General features: G+C 42.6%; 1 protein-coding gene across 1 annotated transcript in view; it reads right to left on the bottom strand.

The window, feature by feature from the left end:
- FBN1 (fibrillin 1) overlaps positions 1 to 21,123 on the bottom strand; it is a 258,732-nt gene that overhangs the window by 51,868 nt on the left and 185,741 nt on the right. The window contains exons 35-45 of the mRNA XM_065941593.1: positions 20,403 to 20,528; positions 18,463 to 18,585; positions 16,651 to 16,773; positions 16,187 to 16,351; positions 13,922 to 13,990; positions 13,700 to 13,825; positions 12,356 to 12,478; positions 11,472 to 11,630; positions 8,116 to 8,187; positions 4,426 to 4,551; positions 971 to 1,093 (exon numbers count right to left, since the gene is read on the bottom strand). Of these exons, the coding sequence (XP_065797665.1) occupies positions 971 to 1,093; positions 4,426 to 4,551; positions 8,116 to 8,187; positions 11,472 to 11,630; positions 12,356 to 12,478; positions 13,700 to 13,825; positions 13,922 to 13,990; positions 16,187 to 16,351; positions 16,651 to 16,773; positions 18,463 to 18,585; positions 20,403 to 20,528 (1,335 nt within the window). The remainder of the gene's footprint in view (positions 1 to 970; positions 1,094 to 4,425; positions 4,552 to 8,115; positions 8,188 to 11,471; positions 11,631 to 12,355; positions 12,479 to 13,699; positions 13,826 to 13,921; positions 13,991 to 16,186; positions 16,352 to 16,650; positions 16,774 to 18,462; positions 18,586 to 20,402; positions 20,529 to 21,123) is intronic.

The raw sequence follows: 21,123 nt of genomic DNA, 5'->3' as shown, positions 1-21,123 counted from the left end.
GGGTCCTCTGTCCATGGGATTTCCCAGGCAGGAATGCTGGAGTGGCTTGTCATTTCCTCCTCCAGGGGATCTTCCTGACTCAGGGATCAAACCCACATCTCCTGTACTGGCAGGTGGGTTCTTTACTGCTGAGCCACGAGGGATAACTTCACTGTCAACGTACGCTGGTGACATACTCATCCTTCTTGTTTCTACCATGTCCCTGACAAAGGTGAATACCCGAAAAATTTAACCTCTAATAGTTTCTCATTTTACTGTAGGTGACGTCGCAAGTAAAAGGCTGTTCCCGTTTGCTGCCCTCAGTTCTATAAGATGCTAAGAAAAAGATAATACTGTCAGTTCTTTTTGCTTGGTTTGTGCAGGTTAACCCAGCCCAGCTCAGGAGAGCTTTGCTGTCTAGAGTTGGTATATGTGGCTAAGATGATGAAAACCTCACCCACTCAAGGGGCAGTAGGTAAAAGTATTTGGTCCTGAATACCAGGTAGGGAGGGCTTCCCTGGTAGCTCAGTTGGTAAAGAATCTGCCTGCAATGCAGGAGACCCTGGTTTGATTCCTGGGAAGATCCCCTGGAGGAGGGCATGGCAACCCAGTCCAGCATTCTTGCCTGGAGAATCCCCATTGACAGAGGAGTCTAGTGGACTACATTCCGTGGGGTGGCAAACAGTCGAACATGACTGAGTGACTAACCATAGCACATAGCACCAGTTAGGAGTGTGTGTATGTGTGTGTGTGTCTCTGTGCACTTGTGGGAGTAGGTGTTTGCAGCAGGGCAGCAGGGGGACAAATTTGGAAAAATCACCTCACTAAAGAGGAAAAAAGCCAAGTGTTAAAGCATTTCAACAATTTTCCTATTTCTCAGTTTACTTACTAGAACACAGAAGTGTGAATCTTAACCATCCCAAAGAAATCCAGGGATCTGCAGCCGGTTGGGGCTGGCCCGTCGGGTAGGCGCCTGCAGCTGGGGACTTACCATTGCACTGCCCCGTGGAGGTGAATCGGTAGCCGGGCTTGCAATCACAGCGGTAGCTGCCCGCGGTGTTGATGCACTCTGCGTTTCGTTGGCACACTGGGCCGTTCTGACACTCATCAATGTCTACGAGCAGGAGAGAACTGAATTACAAGGAGAGCAGAATCCAGTGTCAACAGGCAAGAGGCAAGAACAAAATCTGACTTTACATTGGACCTGTTTCGTGAACCTTTTTCTTTGCTCTTATTACTATAATCAGTCTATAGCTACAAGCAGACATGGTGGTCTGCCTCAGGGAATCCTGCCCCTCTGCCTGAATGTTAAACTAAAGTGCCTTTGTTCAGTTCACAGGGAAATACCCTGCCCCTGCCCACCTGTGAAGGACTGCAGGAAAAAACAAATTGACACATCCTCTCCCCAGTTCTGGCCAAACCATTTTGCAAGATGTATGGCCTTTTTACTTTACTTCCTCACCTCCTCCCTCCCTCTATTCTATAAAAGAAACTGGCATCCAGACCCTGATGAAATGGTACTCTATAAACTCTAGTCTGCCATCTTCTCTGATGCCAGGCTTTCCAAACAAAGTTGCTATTTCTTGCCTCAACACCTCACCTCCTGATTATTGGTCTATTGTTCGGCAAGCAGGTTGAGCTTGGACTTGGTAACAAAGGCAAATGAAGGCTCTCACACAACACGGACTTCTATTTTCTTATTTTGATTGGTTCTATTGAACAAACGTTGGAAGATGGAAAGCTTTTCTAATTTTCCTGCTTTACAAATATTTTTCATAAATACAAATACTGGATTTATGACCATCTACAGAGTTAATCTCTAGAAAAAGTTGTGAATCTCAGCCTCAAGGGCCAGATTTGATAAGGGTAGAGACTAGTATCCTAGGAAGTCTTGTATTTGCTCAAAGTGCAGGAGGTTTGGGGAATCAGTCAGGTTGTTTTTGTTGTAGAGCCTGCAGAGCAGGGCATCTCAAACTTTGATGTGCGTCTGAATCACTGGAGATTTTATTGAAAGGCAGATTCCAACTCAGCGTGCCAGGGGAGTGGCTCGAGAGTCTGTGCTTCCCATAAGCTCCCAAGTGATGCTGGTGCACTGGTCCACGGACAGTGCTTTGAGCTACAGGGCTGCAGAAGCTCCTGCTTAAATTTCTGCCCCATGGCAGTCAAATCAAGGAAACTTAACATAAAGATTACACATAAAACCACTGAAAATAACCAAATGCTCACTATCAAAGAAAAGAATAAAGTGGCTGTTGTGTGCTCCAGAGCTTTGCCTATGCTCGGGGAGTTGCTTGCTTATCTTTTTAAAATGTTACCAGTCACATAATTCAGTTCAGCTTTAGGGCACCACAGAATATACTGCACAGTCCAGGCGATATCAATGGAGGAAAACACATATTGTCTTCCCCTGCTCCTATGAGGCATTCTAATTCAGTCTAAATCCAGTATAGGGAGCAGCCAGTAACGCAGGTGAAAGTCAGCTTTCAGCACCAGTGAGGGGTTTCATGCAGAAGTTGGCTCAGCCAAAGTTCCCACTAGGGGGCGACAAATACACCAACCTAGGCCTTCAAGGTGTGTGCTCTGTGGTGGGAAAACCTCAGGATTGTGGGCAGTCAGTGGGCCTCTCTGTCTAATATGGGGTGTGTGTCTCATACAGGAGCAGAGTATGCCCACCATGGATTACCATGGGCCCAGGATCCAGCACCACCTTACCCACCAGGCCTGCCCTGCTCTTCTTAAAGAGTGTACAGAAACACAGAGGGTAGCTTCTGTAGCTGGAGAAGCCAAAAGATGTCTCAGACAAGCGTTTCTCTGATGCCTCAGATGCCTAACATCTGATCCTATGCATGCTGGGGGAGAGCAGACACACAGATCCTCCCTGAATCACTTCTGGAATCCATTCCAACTGCAGTCTGGCCGAGGCATGTGCTAAATCAACTTTCCTTTTCTGAGTCTGAGAGCTAGGAGTGTGCTGGGAAGCAGCTGACCCTGGATTAAACATTCACCCTGAAGATGGATATCCTATGAAACGGAAACCAAAAGCTGGAGCACTTTGTAACCTCTGTATCAGCCGAACCCTGCCCTGACAGTGAGCCGCCTTCCACGGGTACAGCTGTAGGTTTTCAATCTCAAGGGTGTAACAAGGTCTAGGTTGACATGGTGGTCATGGGTGGCCGTGCCTCTGGTTTCTGGTCAAGGGCTGCTGCTTCAGCAGAGATACGTATCAGAGAAGCACTTGGGTAGAGTAACCAGCTCTGAATGGAAGAGAAGGGAAGATGCCACAGAAGCGGACAGGTATCCTTAGGCAGCATGACAGGTGGGAGACAGCGGCGATGAGCAGGCAGGTACCCCTGCACCACAGGTCATCTGCTACGGGCTCCCTTCTCTTTTTCCACATCCTGCCTCCTCCCCACACCTGATCCTTGAAGGCCTCCAGAAGCCCAGGGCCTGAACCAAAGCCCCAAAATGACTCTCTCTTTAGGAAGGCTAGGAATAGCTGTCACCCCGTTTCCAGTCCCCCACATAGCAGGCAGAGTAAGGGATGCTTGCCAGCTTGGCCACAGGAACAGAAAGCCTGGTGAGGAGAATTTAACAAGCCTGTACTCAGGGTTATAACTTTACTCGTGGTCTCTAAGTTGTCCCCAGTTTAGGAGAAAAAGATTTTTTAACATTAAAATGTCAACCTATGTGGTGTAATACATGCTCTAAGGAGCAATAAGCTTTTCTAACATGAACAAGAACTCTGTTACAGGCTCTGAGTTTAAGTATGAAATAAGAAAATTACTCTAGCTATCCTAGGGCCCATGGTATATTTAATAACCGGCAACGTCCCTTTTACTAAAATGTAAAAGAACACTATCTTCCCCAGATGTCGGAAAAATATGAAGTGCGGTGAGGAATGCGCAGAATCACAGTACATACACATGGCGAGGGGAGGTAATTTGAAAATGAAAAAAGTACCATTTGCACGCATGCCAACATTCTTCGTATGAAATCAAATTTGCTGTTCTTGCCATTTGGAATTCTCTCATGCATCTGAAGTATTTGCATTAACCGTGTTTTCACTGGGGAGGAGCAAAGGCTCTTCTTGGAAGAGAACACTGATTTTGAGATTCAACTCAAGATGACTGCCCACCACTCGTGCTCACTTTCAAGCTGTGTAAAACAATAGCCATCCATTGGACACACCTAGGACCTCAAGGCTTTTTCATATCAGCTGGGAAATCTAATACACTCTGTGTTGAGGGAGGGGGCGGAGACGGCTGGGGAATGGACATCCTGCTTTGCCCACTGGGAGTAGTTAGGGAATTTTTTTTTTTTTTTTGGCAATGAAATGTCTGTTGATCCACAGGGTGCCCTTCACTATAGCTAGAGTTTGATGAATTTCTGAAATTCCAATGTAAAATTGCCTCATTTCTGGATGTGATACAGGGCAACATCTCTTACCTTCACAAACCAACAACTTGTCGTTATAGAAGAAGCCCACTGGACATTCACACCGGAAGCTGCCGACCATGTTGATACACACACCATTTTCACAGACCCCGGGGATCTCCCGACACTCGTCGATATCTGGAAACAGAGCAGGCACATGTGAGTGATGGCCTGGCATGTGGTCCCTGGGCAGGGTAAATGGGAATTGAAAGTTGGCTGCTTCTAACTAGTCCTGTGTAAGGTCTAAGGCCAAAGAAGAGACAGCGCGTGTGTGTGTGTGTGTGTGTGTGTGTGTGTGTGTGTGTGTGTGTGTGTGTGTGTGTGTGTGTGTGTGTGTGTGTGTGTGTGTGTGTGTGTGTGTGTGTGTGTGTGTGTGTGTGTGTGTGTGTGTGTGTGCTGGCATGTACATGCATGTGCCGGGGTGGTGATGGAAGTGGAGGAAGTCAGTGAAGAGCAAACTGGGATCAGTGAACCACTTGTCAGACACTCCTGTGTTTATCTCACTGATCATCTATCTTTCTGGTTTTGTTACAAAGCATTAGCTCTGTCCAGCTGGGAGATTTTGCACCCACTGGGCCCTGTGCACCAGTAGAGCAGAATGAAAGTGACTGCCGAGAGTAAGTGGCCTCTCTGCCCCAAGTGTGTGGTGGTGGCTGGTGGGAATGGGAGCAGAGAGCTGCTGAAGAACAGAAGACGATCCCATGGTCAGAGCCAACTCTGATCTTCCAAATTTCAGCTCAACGCCCTGCTCCTCCTTCGTGTGGCCTTGGGAAGCAAGTAAGTCAGGCCTGAGGATGTAAGCTGGGCCCAGGCTGACCATGTAGACAGAGCCAGAACTGAGGAAGGACAGTCACAACAGACTGTGGCTTCCCTAGGCCCGGGGCCAGGGCTGGCTTCTGCACCAGGGTGTTACCGGCCCCTGGTACGCTGTCTGACATTTGATTAAGAACCAATACCTGGAAGTGGGGCTGATGAGGATTAAAGGACCGAAGTAGGAGTGAGAGCACGGCCAGGACCCAGGCTGCTAAGGCAACTGGCGAGGGAGCTGTGTGGGCAAGTCGGGTCTCCTCACCAGCCTGGCGGGTCCACTCTCTGCCTGACGTGCTCTGAGCTCTCAGCCATTCAGAGTCCTCTAGGATAATAACAGTAACAGTGGCGGCAATGGCATAGCGCCTCACTTGCTATACACATGGTGTATTTCTCAAGCGTTTAACCTGGAAATAGTTACCGAATCATCACAGCCCCTCTGTGAGATGGTCTCTAGGCACTCTGACCATCCTCATGATGCAAGTGCTGAGGACAGGTCGGAGGCTGGAACTCACCCAAGACCGTACAGCCACCGGGAAGTAGATTTGATACCAGGAATCCGCTAACAGGCTACCCCTCCTCCCTTATGCTTTTCCACAGTCAAACAATCTTCACAAAACCATTACTGAAGGACTTGTTATCCCAGAGGGCCCCTCTACCAGTCCCATGCAGAGTTTCACAAAACAGTTCAGAAGCCAGGAGGGGACGCAAAGTTTTGGTCTTTCCAATCCATTAGTTTTCTGATACTGTTGTTGAGATATTTTTCTTTACATGTCAAAGTCAGGAGCCTCTGCCAGGTACTTTGTTTGCCCAAGTTGTAGATGGCCACTGACTTTCGTGGAACCCACAAGAGCTGCTGTACTTTCAGAAGAATCACACCCTAAAGTCAATCTGCTTTGAAGGAGAAAGTTCACAGGCCACAGATTTATGTTAGACCTTTTTCTAAAGGGCTTGATTTTGTTTGAAGACAAATTGATCTCTTTAATGAGGAAAAAAAAACTTAGAATATCAAAGGTTATATTTCCATTTTGAATATACGTAATTATGCTTTAAATTTTGCACACATTTGTCATGTATGTTGTTAAAAAGTGAGGCAAAGTAATATCACAGCTATGTATCATCATCAAGAAGCAAAAAAAAAAATTTCAGACATTCTTGAACTATGTATGGGTTAAAACATGAAGTGTTATGTTCACATTCATTTGTTTTAAATATAAGTGATGTATTATCAAGTTTAACAATAACAGGCTGGGTCAAATTTCTAGCCATTGTTAGGCACAACACAGCAAAAGCACATATTAAAAATTATATTTTCTTTTCCTGTCTGGATTCCATTTGAACTTCAACTTGGAAAAGTTTATATTTAAAGACAAGATTAATAAACTTGCTATAGTTTTAACCCCACACGAATGAGTTCTATATGCCAACAATCTTCAGACCTTTCAGAAGGAGAGTAGAAAGCTTAAATAAAACAAAGTCTCTCAGTCATCTAAATATTTTGTCATGCTGGAATTTGCTAACAATAAGTATACTGCTAACTATCACATTTCCAGTTTTCAAGAGCTAGAGGCAAAGCAAGCTGTGAGTCAGGGCTGGGTTCTGATCCCAGTTCTGTTATTAATTAGCCAAGTGACCTCGGCTGAGTCCCCTTCCCTGTCTGGGCCTCTGTCCCCTCCACTGTAAGGCAAGGCGTTTGGCCTAGAGGATGCCTGAGGCCTCTCCAGCTTTATTAGTGGATGCTGTTAATGCTGTTTTGAGTCTTTGCCTGCTGCCAACATTGGAGGGTAGGCCTTGCTGGGGTACACGCCTGGTTCATCCATGGAGAACCACTACTATTACAGACCACTTATCTTCGGATCAGAGAGTCTAGGGAGATGAAAAGATCTGTTTTGGGAAGGGGAAAAGCAAAGCAGCTGGGGCCAGGTGTTTCATGCCAATGTCATTTAGCAGGTTTTCCTTCCAAACCATGAAGTTTCTTTGGATGTTGACTAGGCTGCGGAGCCATATGGATTTGGCACAAAGAGAGCCAGGCTGATTGCTGGACCAGACCCTTGTTTTCTTAAACAAGGTCACTGGAAAGGCTGATGTGGATTTCAGTTTACTTATTAGCAATAAGGTTGAACAGACCAAGTGGTGATGTTTGCTACTAGACACAATTGCTCAGAATTCAGAGGGGCATCTGAGGATCCATATAAATCACACTGGGGAAAAACTCAGAGAATGCAATGACTTTCCATCTATTTTTATGTTATTTGGTTTTAAACCACAAAGGCCTTGCTTCTACTGGCTGAACGCTGTGCAGTATTTCTGAATCTCACATAAGCATCTCAAGAACTGCAGTGGTCTCTGCTCCAGTTACCAGACAGGGCCTCAGATTGGAAAGACTTTTATATTTCACATCTAAAAATCCCAAAGCAGATGACCTGAGAAGATTCCCTGTGAGATAAAACTGATCTATCAAACGGGCTTTATGTGAACAACCCACACATAAGGATTGGTATGAACAGTCATATTAAACTCTTGTCTTAGTCAGACGGAAGGATTGGGAATTATAGTCAAATCAAACGTCAACTGGCTTTACTCCCAGAATCTCTCTTTTTGTTGATGCCTAGGGTTGGTTTAACGAAGCTTGATTGTGATTTTGTGAAAAGCTTTCCAGTCCCCTTAATCATGACCAACAAATGCTGCTGCCAATTAGGTGGAGCTACACAGGGTGTCTGCACAGTTTGTTTCAAACTAAGAATCACAGTTTCAATAAAGGTAAATGGCACTGTTTAATGCTTTTTCCTTCTAAGAAACAAAAAAAAAGCAAATTTGAGAAAATAACAGTGTGTACTTCCTTTCCTTAACACAAAGGCAGAGACAAAAAGTTGCAACAATGGCATTGTAACTCACCAACAGGTAAACCAGTATAAATGTCGATGACAAAGCCTGGCCGTTGACTTCCACAGAGTGTAGCAAATTCATCTGCAGTGAGTGAACAAAGGTAGGGTGAGTGGGGTGGGAACAGGATAGGTGAAGGGCAATAATGAGCTGAATAAAATTACTTTGAAAACATTCTTAAAAGATATTTACCTGTGTTTGGAAGAATTTAAAATAAATTGACCTTTGTAAAAAAGAAAAATTGAGAATTTCTACAGATGGTGTAACCTTGTCCCTAAGAAAAATTATGAAGGAAAAGTGACCTCATGTTGACGTAATAATGAGGCTGAAACAGAGGTCTCTATATCAAATGCACTCCTTTGTATGAGCTTGCCTGGGGGAATTTGGGTTTCTATGGGGATGTTGTTCAGCTCTGAAACCTGGGACTGGTCTGAGTGCCTCTTTCTACTCTGTATTAAGGAATCTAGGATTTAACAAATGTGTACAAAAGTCACTTCCTTGGCAGACTGGGGATAACAATAGCAAATGTAGCTAAGTTCTTGATTTCAGGTCTGTTAATGATTCATTCATGTCAAACAACTACCTTAACCTCATTACTTTAATTTTTGCAGCCGGATTATTATTTTTGCTGCAGTTCTTTTATTTGCTCCCTCTCCCCTCCCCCACCCTTTATCTTTCTCCCCCTGACATGAATTTTCATCAAACTTGTGAATTAAGGATGCATTAAATGTCATCTGTGGTTCCTTTAACTCTGAGATTCTGTAATTCCTGATCATGAGTATAACGGATATAGCATGGCATCAATTTAAGCTCAAGATAGCCACTCCCTTATGGGTAAACCTACTGAAAATTAGTAAAAGGTTTCTGGAAGTATTTTAAATAAAATGTAGCACGTTCTTTTCCTAGTGCTTGCTTTCCTTAATCTATGAGTGTTCACTTCCAACCAGTGTCACGCCAGGTCCACTGACCATGCAAACTTCAGGGCCTCCTAAAATGTGTGCGATTGCATAGCTAATGAAAAGCCATGATTGGATTTGGCCAATATTCCACATGAAGACAAAATCTTGCATTTTATATTAAAAGCATGCAGATACCTAGAACTCAGACAGATATTTCTGAAAGTAAACGAAAGTTATCAGAGCTCTCTCCATAGTGGTCTGCAAGGGAACGTACAATGGTCCATCAAGGTAAAAAATAAAAATACTAGGATATCTATCTTTGTAAAATCCAATTTAAAAACTAATTTTGTGTACATTTTATAATAAAACAGTTTCTGAAAATAATAAATACATTTCTTAATATAATCAAAAATAAATATACAGAGACACATGTACAAATACTTTTACTTGTAAATACACACACATCAAGTGTGGGTAACTGCCAGGTTTTTTAATGATAGCTATGTATAAATAATCTTGGGAAAGATTGAAGGCAGGAGGAGATGGGGACAACAGAGGACAAGAGGGTTGAATGGCATCACCAGTTCAATGGACACAAGTTTGAGCAAGCTCTGGGAGATGGTGAAGGACAGGGAAGCCTGGCATGCTGTAATTCATGGGGGTCTCAAAGAATCGGACATGACTGAGTGACTGAACAACAATAGCAATGTATGATAAAAGATTTGAAGGCTAACGGTCAGGATCAGGGATCAGCAAATATTTTCTTAAAGGGCTAAAAAGTAAATATTTTAGGTTTTGCAAGCTGTGCAGTCTTTGTTAAAATTACTCAAATATTTCATGAAAGCAACCATAGATAATATGTAAATAAATTAGTGGAGCCATATTCTCGTAGAATTTTATTTACTAAAATTTGAAGTTCATAAAATTTTCAGATGTCAAAATTACTGTTAGCTTGCGGGCCAAACAGAAATAGGAGGCAGGCTGGATTTGACTCACAGGCTCTTGTTTGCCAAACCCAGGTCTAACAACATCTTGCAGAGTGGAGACAACTTGTAATTCTAAGTGATGGCTATTACATTATTTCTGGAGGAAACAGTGGATGAAATGGTACATTTTACTTAAAAAGAATCTGCTGTTTTTTTGCATTGGCAGTTAGCACCAGACAATAGATTGGGTATTTTACATATCACTGTGGGGAATGGAGTAGATACTACACAATTCTCAGACCAGTACTGTGCATGGTAGTTCGTTCACTCTAAATCAGAAAGATGGTGGCCCAGTGGCTAAGACTCGGCACTCCCAATGTAGGGGGCCTGGGTCTGATTCCTGGTCAGGGAACTAGATTCCATACGCCACAACTAAGACTTGGCACAGGCAAATTAATTAATTAATTTTTAAAAATCAGAAAGATGATCTAGATCATTAGTAAATGACACCATCATGATATATATCATCTCCCATATAAGAACACTGCACCAAAGTTTTTGCTTCATTTACTCTTAGAATATGAATTAGACTCTCTTCTTTTTCAAATAGATAACATATAGATTTTTCTGTATGAGGATATAAGAAGAAATTTCTCTGTATCAAGGAGTTGTGCTTTTCTTTTTTTAATCTGGTTGCGCTAGGTCTTAGGTGCAGTACACAGGATCGTCCATCTTTGTTGGGCATCCAGGATCTTTAGCTACAGCATGCACTCTTAGTTGTGGCACGTGGGATCTATTAATAGGCCCCTGGCCAGGGATGGAACCTGGGCCCCCCTGCATTTGGAGTGCAGAGTCTTAGCCACTGGACCACCAGGGAAGTCCCTGAGTCATGCTTTTCTTTAGTTCTGAGTTTGCTCTGCAGTCATTGAGACTGCTAGACTCAATCATATCTCTCTTTATATGAGCTGCTAGAAGGTTTAGAGCCCAAGCTGTTGCTCATCACTGGCAAGTGTGCAGGACTTCCTGGCTTGGATCTTGCATATTAATTATCCTTGCTTTGAGTTTCTTACCCATGCTTGCCATTTGCATTAGGCCTTCTTATTTTACATATGCATCTTTGTGGGCCATCTTGAATTCTTTTTGGTACAAGATTAGTTATGAATAAGTAAAACTGATGTTAATAAGTAAGTAAACAATATAGGAATATGCTTTACTTATTTGTCAAACTGCTTTGCCCACTGTTTCCAGACTAAGTTATATGGCAAACTCCCTAACAATAACAACTTCTATATTTTTGTGATATGCTGAGTCTACAGGCTGGTAAATGAACTTGTGTAATAAATTGGAAAATATATTTTATGACTCAATTTTCAGCTGAAAGGACCAGATCACCTGAATTTCAACATTTGCCTTTGTGAACTAATCTTTTTTTAAGAAGATGGACGATGCATCCTTTTTCTCCCCTGGCTGAGATTCCTTTCTCCAACAATTCACGGGGAAGGTACCATGCCATCTTTCTGGTAATGGCAAAACTAAAACCCACCTGTGCTTGGGATGGGGCACTGTTCACAGGGCTTGTTCCAGGCCCGGCCAATGTTGTAGGAACAACAGCACATCTTCTTGGTCATGTTGAACAACAGTTCTCCATCGCAGGTCTGGTTGTCAGCATAATAGTTCCTGTAGCACAGACTCCTCCTCATATCTAGAGGAGAGGAGGAAGACAGGGACTGGTGATGCTGTGGGGAAATCCTGACAGGGAGATTCTAACAGGGATGCTCAAGGAAGGAGTAGTCTCTTTTGAACTATATTGTAACTTGACTTCGATAAGAGCAGTAAAAGCTGGCTCTCAACCTTCCATCTACCTCTGCTGTCACAAGGAAAAGGACTTTAAGAAATATCAGGTTGGCCCAAAAGTTTGTTCGGGTTTTTCTAAAACATCTTACTAAAGAACCAAACGAACTTTTGGGCCAACCTAATATATTCCCTGGTGTTCTGTGCCACAGAACTGAGTCATTATGTAGCTGTGGCCTTAATAAACTTTACATGACTCTCCACCCAGTCTCCTAGTAACAATTCTCCACTGCTCTTGGCAGTGATTTTCTCATTTCCGACTCATGATGTTTTAATACTGTAGGTCAGTGCTGTAAATATCATTGTATAAAGATACACCCAGAGTCAAACAAAAGAAGTACTATTAAACCTTTGTTTGGGATTTTCCAACATTACATTTTAAAGAAAACTCCCAACCACCCACACGAGGTGCTGAGAAAAGGCCAAAATTATGGTTTACAGGGGAGGAGGCAAAGGGTGGCAGCACTCGCTCTGATGAGTAACATAACACTGAAGATGAATTGCTGGGCTTGGAGGCTCTTTTTCTCTTTGCAGATGAGGACCAAATATGCTTCATAAAGAAAAGCTGGGACTTACCCATGCAATTATTCCCCCCATTCACTTGCATGTAGTCTGGAGGGCAGATACAGGTGTAATTGCCAACAGTGTTGTAACATGTCCCTGGACCACAGATTCCGGGAGTTTCACATTCATTCACATCTATAATCCCAAAAGAAAGTGGTATGTGAATACAGAAATCTCACTTTTTGGAATGATCTGGGACTTGGGGGTCAATATACATGTTGATAGTGGAAGAGAGCATCCACAGGGCACTTTGCAATCTGGATAGGAAATATGGATGTTTCATTCATCAATGTCCTTAGCCTGTGCTGACGTGTGCATTTGCAGGAAAAGAGTTTTAGAAAAGGAAAATGTACCTTCTGATGTGAGTTCTTAATAAATGAGCCCAAAACATCCTCAAACACACACAGTGATGGAAATGTGGAAAAATGATAATTCTCAAATATCTTTCAGAAAGACAACTATGGCCTTCATATGTTCACAAAATCTCAAGAAGGATTTGATATAACCTGAAGCCACCAAACACTGGCTTCATGAATCTGCAATGGTAAGGCAGCACAGAAGATAAGCCTACAAAAGTAGTATATCATGCATCCTTCCCCATTTTCAAACACAGGTGTTGATTCTAATTTATGTTAACTCTATGGGTCTTAAGCTGTGTTGTATACATTGTGATGTTTGACTACTACTCAACAAGGTTGTCACTGCTGAGGTCACCTATTAAGCCTTTTGGAGAAGCAGAGGACTATTTCTCCTCCAGGACACAAGAAGCTCTCTTCCCTCATCAGCGTGTAACTCCTATATACAGATGAAAACCATTTCCCCACACCAGTCAGTGGTCCACATGCCCTGAAAGTTAACAGCAGTCAATAATCTCCATCTTTTCAGGAACACAGGATGAACAGGCGTCATCACTTACACCATACAACCAAAGGAGCTGCCTCGGAAGAGAAGCTCATTCAAATGCTGAGTACAAATGATGAGTGGTAAAGGACAAGACAAGGAGCCCAGAATCGCCCAGAATACAGAAGCCACTGAAATGAGACCTGGGCTACTCCAACAAAAATGGCTTTTCTGAAGAGAATGGAAAATTCACTGTAGGCATAAATGGGACTATGGCTCAAGATAACAAAAACGCCAATTTTCACATGAAAAGAGGGAGATTTAGGGTATTCTGAACATGATATTACATCACTAATATGAGTGCAAGCTGCCACATCTGTGGCATAGTTACCTGGCCATGCTGGCATTTAGACATTTTGCTAGAGTCTCAGTTTTCCTGGGGCCTAACTGTACATTGGTTTTTGAGGTCAGTTCTCAATATCTGAAAGAACTTATCATTCTAAAAGGGCCATTTACCATCACACACTCGGGTATCTTCATTCAGGTAGTAGCCCGTTGGACAGCGGCACTGGAAGCTGCCAAAGGTGTTGATGCATTTCCCACCTTGGCACAACCCTGGGAGCTCCTGGCACTCATCAATATCTATCAAGATGAAAAGGACAGCATGTCTTTAGCATTGTAAATCAAGTCAAGGAAGTTCCAAAGGGGCACGCTTTAAGATAAAGGAAACAGAATTACCTTCCAATATAACGGTGATAGGGTTGGGTCGAAAACCTTCTCCTCCAGGACAAAGAATTTTGTACTCAGCTACGGAAACCAACAAACAAACAAAATCAGATTGAGTTCTCTGAAATCTAAAACTTCTAGAAATAGTATCCTCAAGAGAAATACAGACATAGCTACCTGAAAATATTCATTTACAGGAATTTTTGGCAGTTACCCCACCCAACTGAAGCAAGTTAACATCTCTGCATATACTTGTCCTTTCTAATGGTTTTTTCTGTGTGTGTCAAGCATAAGGCTACTGTCCTCAGTCTGTGAACCTTCCACCTACTCTCTGGTCTTATGTTTTTATGAACTATTTTATCCTTTATCTCCATTGTGCTTTCTTTTAAAGATTTTTCTTTCCATTTTTATTTTATAACAAACTCCTTCATTTTTATGTTTTGTTCAGTTTTACTTCCTGGGAATCACAGCTTCCCTTAAATACTACTCACCACCTTATCTCCAAAACCTTTTCCAAACAGAGCCTTAGGAAAAGCTGTCCTTTCTCGGTTCCCACCCTCTCCTCTCCTCAATGACTAGAGGGCTTTCTTGCCTCTCCATTTCTGCTGATGGCAACACTGATTCCCCTGGCTTCCCAAACCAGCTTTTTACAGGGTCCTTTGATTTCCTCCAGTAATTTTGTCATCCAGGTATTTCACTTAAAAACATTTCTTTCAGCACCACATACCAGTGTGATCCATACAGGAACATATGGATAAGAATGACCCTCATCTGCTATAGCATTCTGATAAGCATCTATACGAATCAGTTCTTTCGTAATCATCATGGTCTTTCCAAATCTGATAATCCCCCTTGTGGTTTTCTGAAATTATATGTATATATGCTTAAATGTATATATGCATAGATCTCAGTTCTAGCTCTGATCCAGTTTGAGGTAGGGTGGACTTCTAATGCTTGACTTATCATTCTTACTCAGTAGAACTGACCCCTACCACCACACACACCTAAACATCTTGGTTTGATTCTTTTAGCATCGATGAAATTATTAATAACTATCCTCCTCTTTTATTTTTCTCTCCTCCTCTTTCTGTGATCGTCTGTTCTTTTTAAGTCTCCTCTTTCATGTCACTCCCTTCCTTCAAGCCCCAATTAAAAAATGCACCAAGTTATCACCACGCACTGCAAATCAGAACTGATTTCTCTTTCTGAAGAAAGGAGAGAAAGGGGTGCCTGCCAAGCATTCGTTTCTGTGCTGAGTGCTTTACAGGAATGGCTTCATTTAATCCTATGAGGCATCTTATGAATGAAGAAAGAGGCTTGCTTACTCCAAAGTTACATGCATGGCAAGTGACAGAGTGCTAACTGGAACCAGGAACACTCTTTCTTCCACTCATGGCACTGACTCTGCTCTTCTTTCTTCTCTTATTAAGGTCTACATTGAATAACAGCTTTCATGTTTAGGTAGTATTTTGCTAAACTGTATGCTCCCGGAAAGCAGGAACTGGCAATTAGATTAGAATTATCCATCCAATTATCCATGAATTATCACCTTTGCACACACAAAGTATATCTTCTAGGTACTCAACAAATTCCCTTAGAGAAACTGAGTAAGTGACCCTTCAACAAGGAAAGAATCAATACCTATCTCAATATACCGGATAAGCAGCAGCCACTCAGCACATTTTGCCCTGGAAGCTATATCTGACTCTGAGTCATAATGCAGCATCCACTTAGAAAAATGCAAAGCTGTTTGTTTTTCAAAGACTAATTATTTATGTCCTTAAAACACATTCTAAACCTTTCTTTTAAGTCATACCATAAGACTGGAACAATCTTCCATCTCATATTTGCTTAACTAATGGCTTCTATTTTACCCAGGGAAACTCCACTCTGTCCTAGAGCTTCTAAAATCAGCCAACAGATGACAAGAGGAGAGATCAATGTGTCCAAATATGACATAAGTAACCTAGTCTGGAAAACCTTCTTTAAAATAATGCTATCTTCTTTACACTCAGACAGAAATGAGATGTTACCTGCCCCACCTCACCTTTGAGTGCAAGCCAACTGGGGAGGCATTCTGACTCCCACATTGGGAGTGGGATTCCTCAGCAGGGCTAAAATGAATGATCTCCACCCCTCAACCCCCACTCCCTCCACCAACTGAAGAATACAGACCAGTAGCAGCTCCCTCTCTCGGTGGCATCTATCCTCTGGAGTTAGACAGGAGAACTGGGCTGAGCTGGACTAATAATAACGAATAGGAGGATGTCCACTTACATGTGTTCACAGGCGGGCACAGCTCACAAGGAGTGCCCCAGGCTTTACCCAGAGAACAGCAGCAGGAAGCCTTGGAAACACCAACTCCAATTTCATTGCTGCAGGCTGTATCTCCATTGTCTCCCCGAGGACGGATATCCAAATAGCAGTTTCCAGAGCGGGTATCTATTTACCACATGCAAACAAAAGAAGTGTCAGGCAAATTCTTTCTACGTCAGGGTTGAAAATTCAAACCGACTTCTGAAACTGTTTAAAAACCATAATTTAAACTAAAAAGTGCCGCAACACAGACACTGGGAATTGACCTAGAGAAAAGGACCTGAAAATACAAACCAGATTCAGGAAATGTTTACATTTCGTTGTATTATTTTATTACTTTTTTTCAGAATTCGAGAATGCAATGTTCCATGTTGCCTTAGAAATAACCAACAGTGTGTTTCTCTGAAAAGTGTTTAAGATCTTACCGACACAGCCAACTCGAGTTGGATTCAGCTCAAAATCGGGTGGACAGTCACAGGTATAGCTGCCTGGAGTGTTGACACAGTTCCCACTGATGCACGTGGTTGGATCCAGGCATTCGTTAACGTCTAGAACCGAACAGCGAGGGGCAGAGTTATTACCTGAGCCAATGTGGGGCAGGCATCACTGTAACACAGTAGCACTAAAATCTCGGGCTCCCAACTCGAATTTTTAAAGAGTTTCCAGTTATAATTGCCCCTAGAAATATAGTCTTCCACTTCTGAAACAAAATCCCTCAGGAAGGAAATATGTCATAGTCTTTGGTCTCTTTCCCCTGGAACACATTTAGCATTCAAATTTGTCATCAGGAGAAAATATAACTTTGGAACGATGAAAAATATTCCAGTGAAGGTAACTGAAAACAAAACACTACTGTGACCTCAGGTCAACCAAAAATTCAGACACAGGTTTTAAGAAAATATATTTAATATGTGCAGCTTGTTATTTTATCAAATGAGAGCAAGATGTCTCAGGGAAGCGGCGGGAGCAGGCGACTTCTGCTTCCCCCACTGGGCGGACGGCCTCGCTCTAGCTGAGCGCAAGCGCAGACCGCATGCATGAAGCTTAGCATGTTCCTTCAGGCCTACTAAGAGTCTCTTTCCCATTACTGATGCTGGGTTGAATATTTCCCTTTCAGTTTCGATTCCAAAAACGGAATTCCAGATAGTTAGGACATGGGTTTTGGCAAATGCCATCCCTGTGTAATCCTTTTGTCTATTTTGAACACTTGTGAAATATTCAAAACCAGACAAGCTGGCTCAGAGAGAGACGGGGGACTGAGGATGATATTTCTGCTCCTCCTGCTCAGATCTGGTAACCCTTCTGGAGGTTCCGTTATGAAAAATGCTTTTGCTCAAATCTCATGGAATCTTAAAGCGGGCAGGGCAGACAAAGAGCAATCAGGGTGGGGAGGAGAGAATGATGCTGGTGATGATGTGAGACACGGAGGAGAAGGCATGGCAGTGGAGAGGTGACTTGCTGCAGAATGCTAGAGACTGACTTGGTGTCATAATAGTTTTTAGGAAAACCAAGAGAAGAAGGGGTGTCTGGAGAAGAATACTGTGATCCAGGGCAATTTCAGAGAGGTTGTGATGGTGGTCACAATTGGAGAGCCACTGAGTCATGGCTTGTTTAGGTAGCTGGAAAAACTGGGGTTTTCTTGAAATCCTGATCCTATACAGGATGGAATCTGTTTCCTTAGTATCGTTGAACGGAAGGAGGATGGAGACCTAAAAATGGCTCTCAAAGTTTTAACTCAGTGCCGAAGTGAACCAAGGGTCAGTCGTCTACAGAGTGCCTACTACAGCTTTTCTAGCTTCTTCCTTACATTCCTCGAGGGTTCCTTGCTCCACAAGAAAATGATCTACACACTAGAAATAGGTGACTGATTGTTACGGACCATGTTCTCTGGTATCGCTCTGAAGTGAGTGTCTCAGCAGAAAAGTGCAAGATGAAATCCATGATCCCAGGGCACAGCCTGCAAAAGGAAACTCTCCAAAAAGAAGAAAAGGAACTGCAGGAACATGCCTCTGTAGCCACAAGCTTGTATCTAAGGCTTCAGCTCTCCTTAACTTTTCCCTCTGCACCCTCACATCTAATCAGCGCCAGGTCGGAAGAAATTTATTCTGTGGTTCCTAATGCTTGTCCCTGTTTTTCTTTTGCAACTCCACGAAAAACCTTGTGTGGTCCCCGCAAGACACCAGCAGCTGGGTCCCCTGGGACGCCTGAGAGCAGATCTCTGTGAATGGAAGCCTTACCTGTGCAGTTCCCACCACTTCTGTCCAGTTCATAACCGATCTCACATTCACAGCGGAACAGACCAGGAAGGTTGTGGCAAGTTCCAAAAACACAGATGTTTGGAAGAGAGCACTCATCGATGTCTTGGGGAACAATGGAAAGGGGGAGCAATTAAACTATTGTTCTTGCCAAAGAAACTACCTAATGTAATAAGGCAAGTGATTTCATTATTAAGAAAATGAAGACTATCTGACATCAATCTAGGTCCTTCTCCTATAGGCTTTCATATGATCTGTCATCTGTTAGGAAGTCTCCTAGGTGAGAACTTCCCTTTTCTTAGCTCCTACTACATGCCAAGCAGGGGGCTAGGCATTTCACATATATGTTAGACCATTTATGGTGTTTTATGTGGGTCCACATCACTTTTGTAAAGGAAGAACCAAATGAGCCCACTTGAGGCTAAACTCTTTGGTTATTCTCATCTATATATTCTTATTTTTGTTGTGAGTTAAAATTTTAAGAACCCCAAAGTCTTTGTGGTAACTTTTATCATCAGTTTATATAGTCCTCTGTCCCTGGTACTATGGTGTGTGTTTGTAACTGCTGATGGAGATCTAAAAACTGCAGATGCATTTTCCAGGCTTGTCCCTGCCTCATGTTAACATTCTGCTTGTGCACACAGGCACATTTTCAGCCTTGAGACTGGCTTTTAATAGCCATGATCATTCTGCCAGTGATGATTTATATTAAGAACAAACAAACAAAACCTTCCCTTATAGCATTAAGGGAAGCAAAACTTTCACTGTGCCTATTTCTGTTACCAGAGGTGGCACAGTACCTGTTTTCCTTGGATGTTTGCAGTAACAAAAGTAAACAAGGCATTAGGCACATGATCAAGAGCATAATTAGTTTCCTCCCTCAGAGGAATTTTTTAATCAAACTCTGCCTACTACATGTAAACTGTGTGAAGAACACCCAATGGCTTCATAACAAAGAAAAGTATTTACATAGAACTATATGAGGGAATCAGGATACATGTCATAGCTAAAGATTAATTTTTGAGTTAATGTCCTACTACCAGGCAACAACTATTAGTTGAGACATTAATCAGGGTCTTGTTTAAACTTCTACTGTCAATCGTTATCATGTGTTTATTTCTACTGAAATCTTTTCAGTTTACTGTGGTCACTAATTCTTCTCAATGAGGGATGATAATGTGTTCAGATTTGACAAGCGTGGGTAAAGAGAAGAATCTTGTGTTTCCTAGTGGGATTCATCCTTAGCCAACAGGTTTTCAGGACTCTTTCTGTCTGACCAGCACTTCTCAGAAAGACAGAGCCTTATGCTGAGAGATGTTGTGACATACGGTATTATCCCTAGGACTCCTTACTGAATGGATTTGCAAAAGACTGTTTCATGGTATATGTATTAGATATTTTAGAGACCATCTGAGACATACCCAGAACATTATTCTATGGACAAGATCGTTCACTCTGCTGGTATTTTAAGACCTTTATTTCTAGACACCAAACCATAAGCAGAGATTAAAAACTGTGTTCCCGTATTTAAAAAGAATCCTTCACTATTAGGGCACCAGCACTTTGAGCTCTTTCCCCCAGCAATGGGGATGAATATGTTGCATTGAGTTGGTTATCCTCATTCTCCCTATGACTAAATGGGTATGCTCTTGCAAACCACCTGGCCAAAGTTGGATGTGAAGCTTAGGGCCAAGAATCTGATATTTTTCTCTGCACAAAGAGAAGTGGTCTGGCTGGACACCCAATCTCTACACAATGTTCACAACGTGAACCAACACGTTAGATGGGAAGCCAAAACACACCTTGGTGTAAAACAAACAAACAAACAAAAAAAACAGACAAATAAAAACCACCAGGAACGTTTAAATAACCTAATCTCATCCGGCCCTGCAAAGCCCACGGCAGCATCCCCAATCAGTTACCTTCACAGGCCTTCCCATCAGCACTGGGGACAAAGCCCATGTCACATTCACAGCGGTATCCTCCCGGGGCGTTAAGGCACTGGCCATTGCCACACAGATTTAGATTCTCAGAGCACTCATCAAGATCTACAGCCAGAAAGAAACACAAGTTACTCTTCTTAGGAGCTTTCCGATTGCTCAGGTCTGAGAACTTTTACACTTGTGAACTTCCAGAAGGTACGAGTGTCATCACAATTTCTACTTGAAACTTTGAAACTCACTTTTCTCTTTTGAATGCCAATATTAAATATGTAGTGAACATGGGGTTCAGAGACAGAATCCTGAATGCTAAGTTATCTCTAATGATGTAAAGTGGGTAATAAGTTAAAGGGATCATTCACATTCAGGCTTCTGCAAGCAGGATAATCAACGTGAGGATATATCCACGGCAGGAAAGAATATGTCATGGTTTGTGCCTGATTCTCAAAATCCAGGCTCAGATCAGATGGGCAGCAAAAGGCCTAGAATAGCAACTATTGAAGAGACCAAAAAGTCCTATTTACTTAATATCTCCTGAGTTTTGCTAATAATCACAGTCATTAAACATCAAACACACGAACCATACATGCCTGGTACATGAAACTTGGAGTATTTTCTAAAAAGTGATGAGAGGTTTGTGATGACAAAACTTTACTGGGTTAAGCAAAAACAATTTCAAATATGATGAAACTTTTAGTGAGTT

This window comes from Muntiacus reevesi, chromosome 7 (assembly GCF_963930625.1).
Source record: "Muntiacus reevesi chromosome 7, mMunRee1.1, whole genome shotgun sequence".
NCBI lineage: Eukaryota > Metazoa > Chordata > Mammalia > Artiodactyla > Cervidae > Muntiacus > Muntiacus reevesi.
This window is presented reverse-complemented; position numbering and strand designations above follow the sequence as displayed.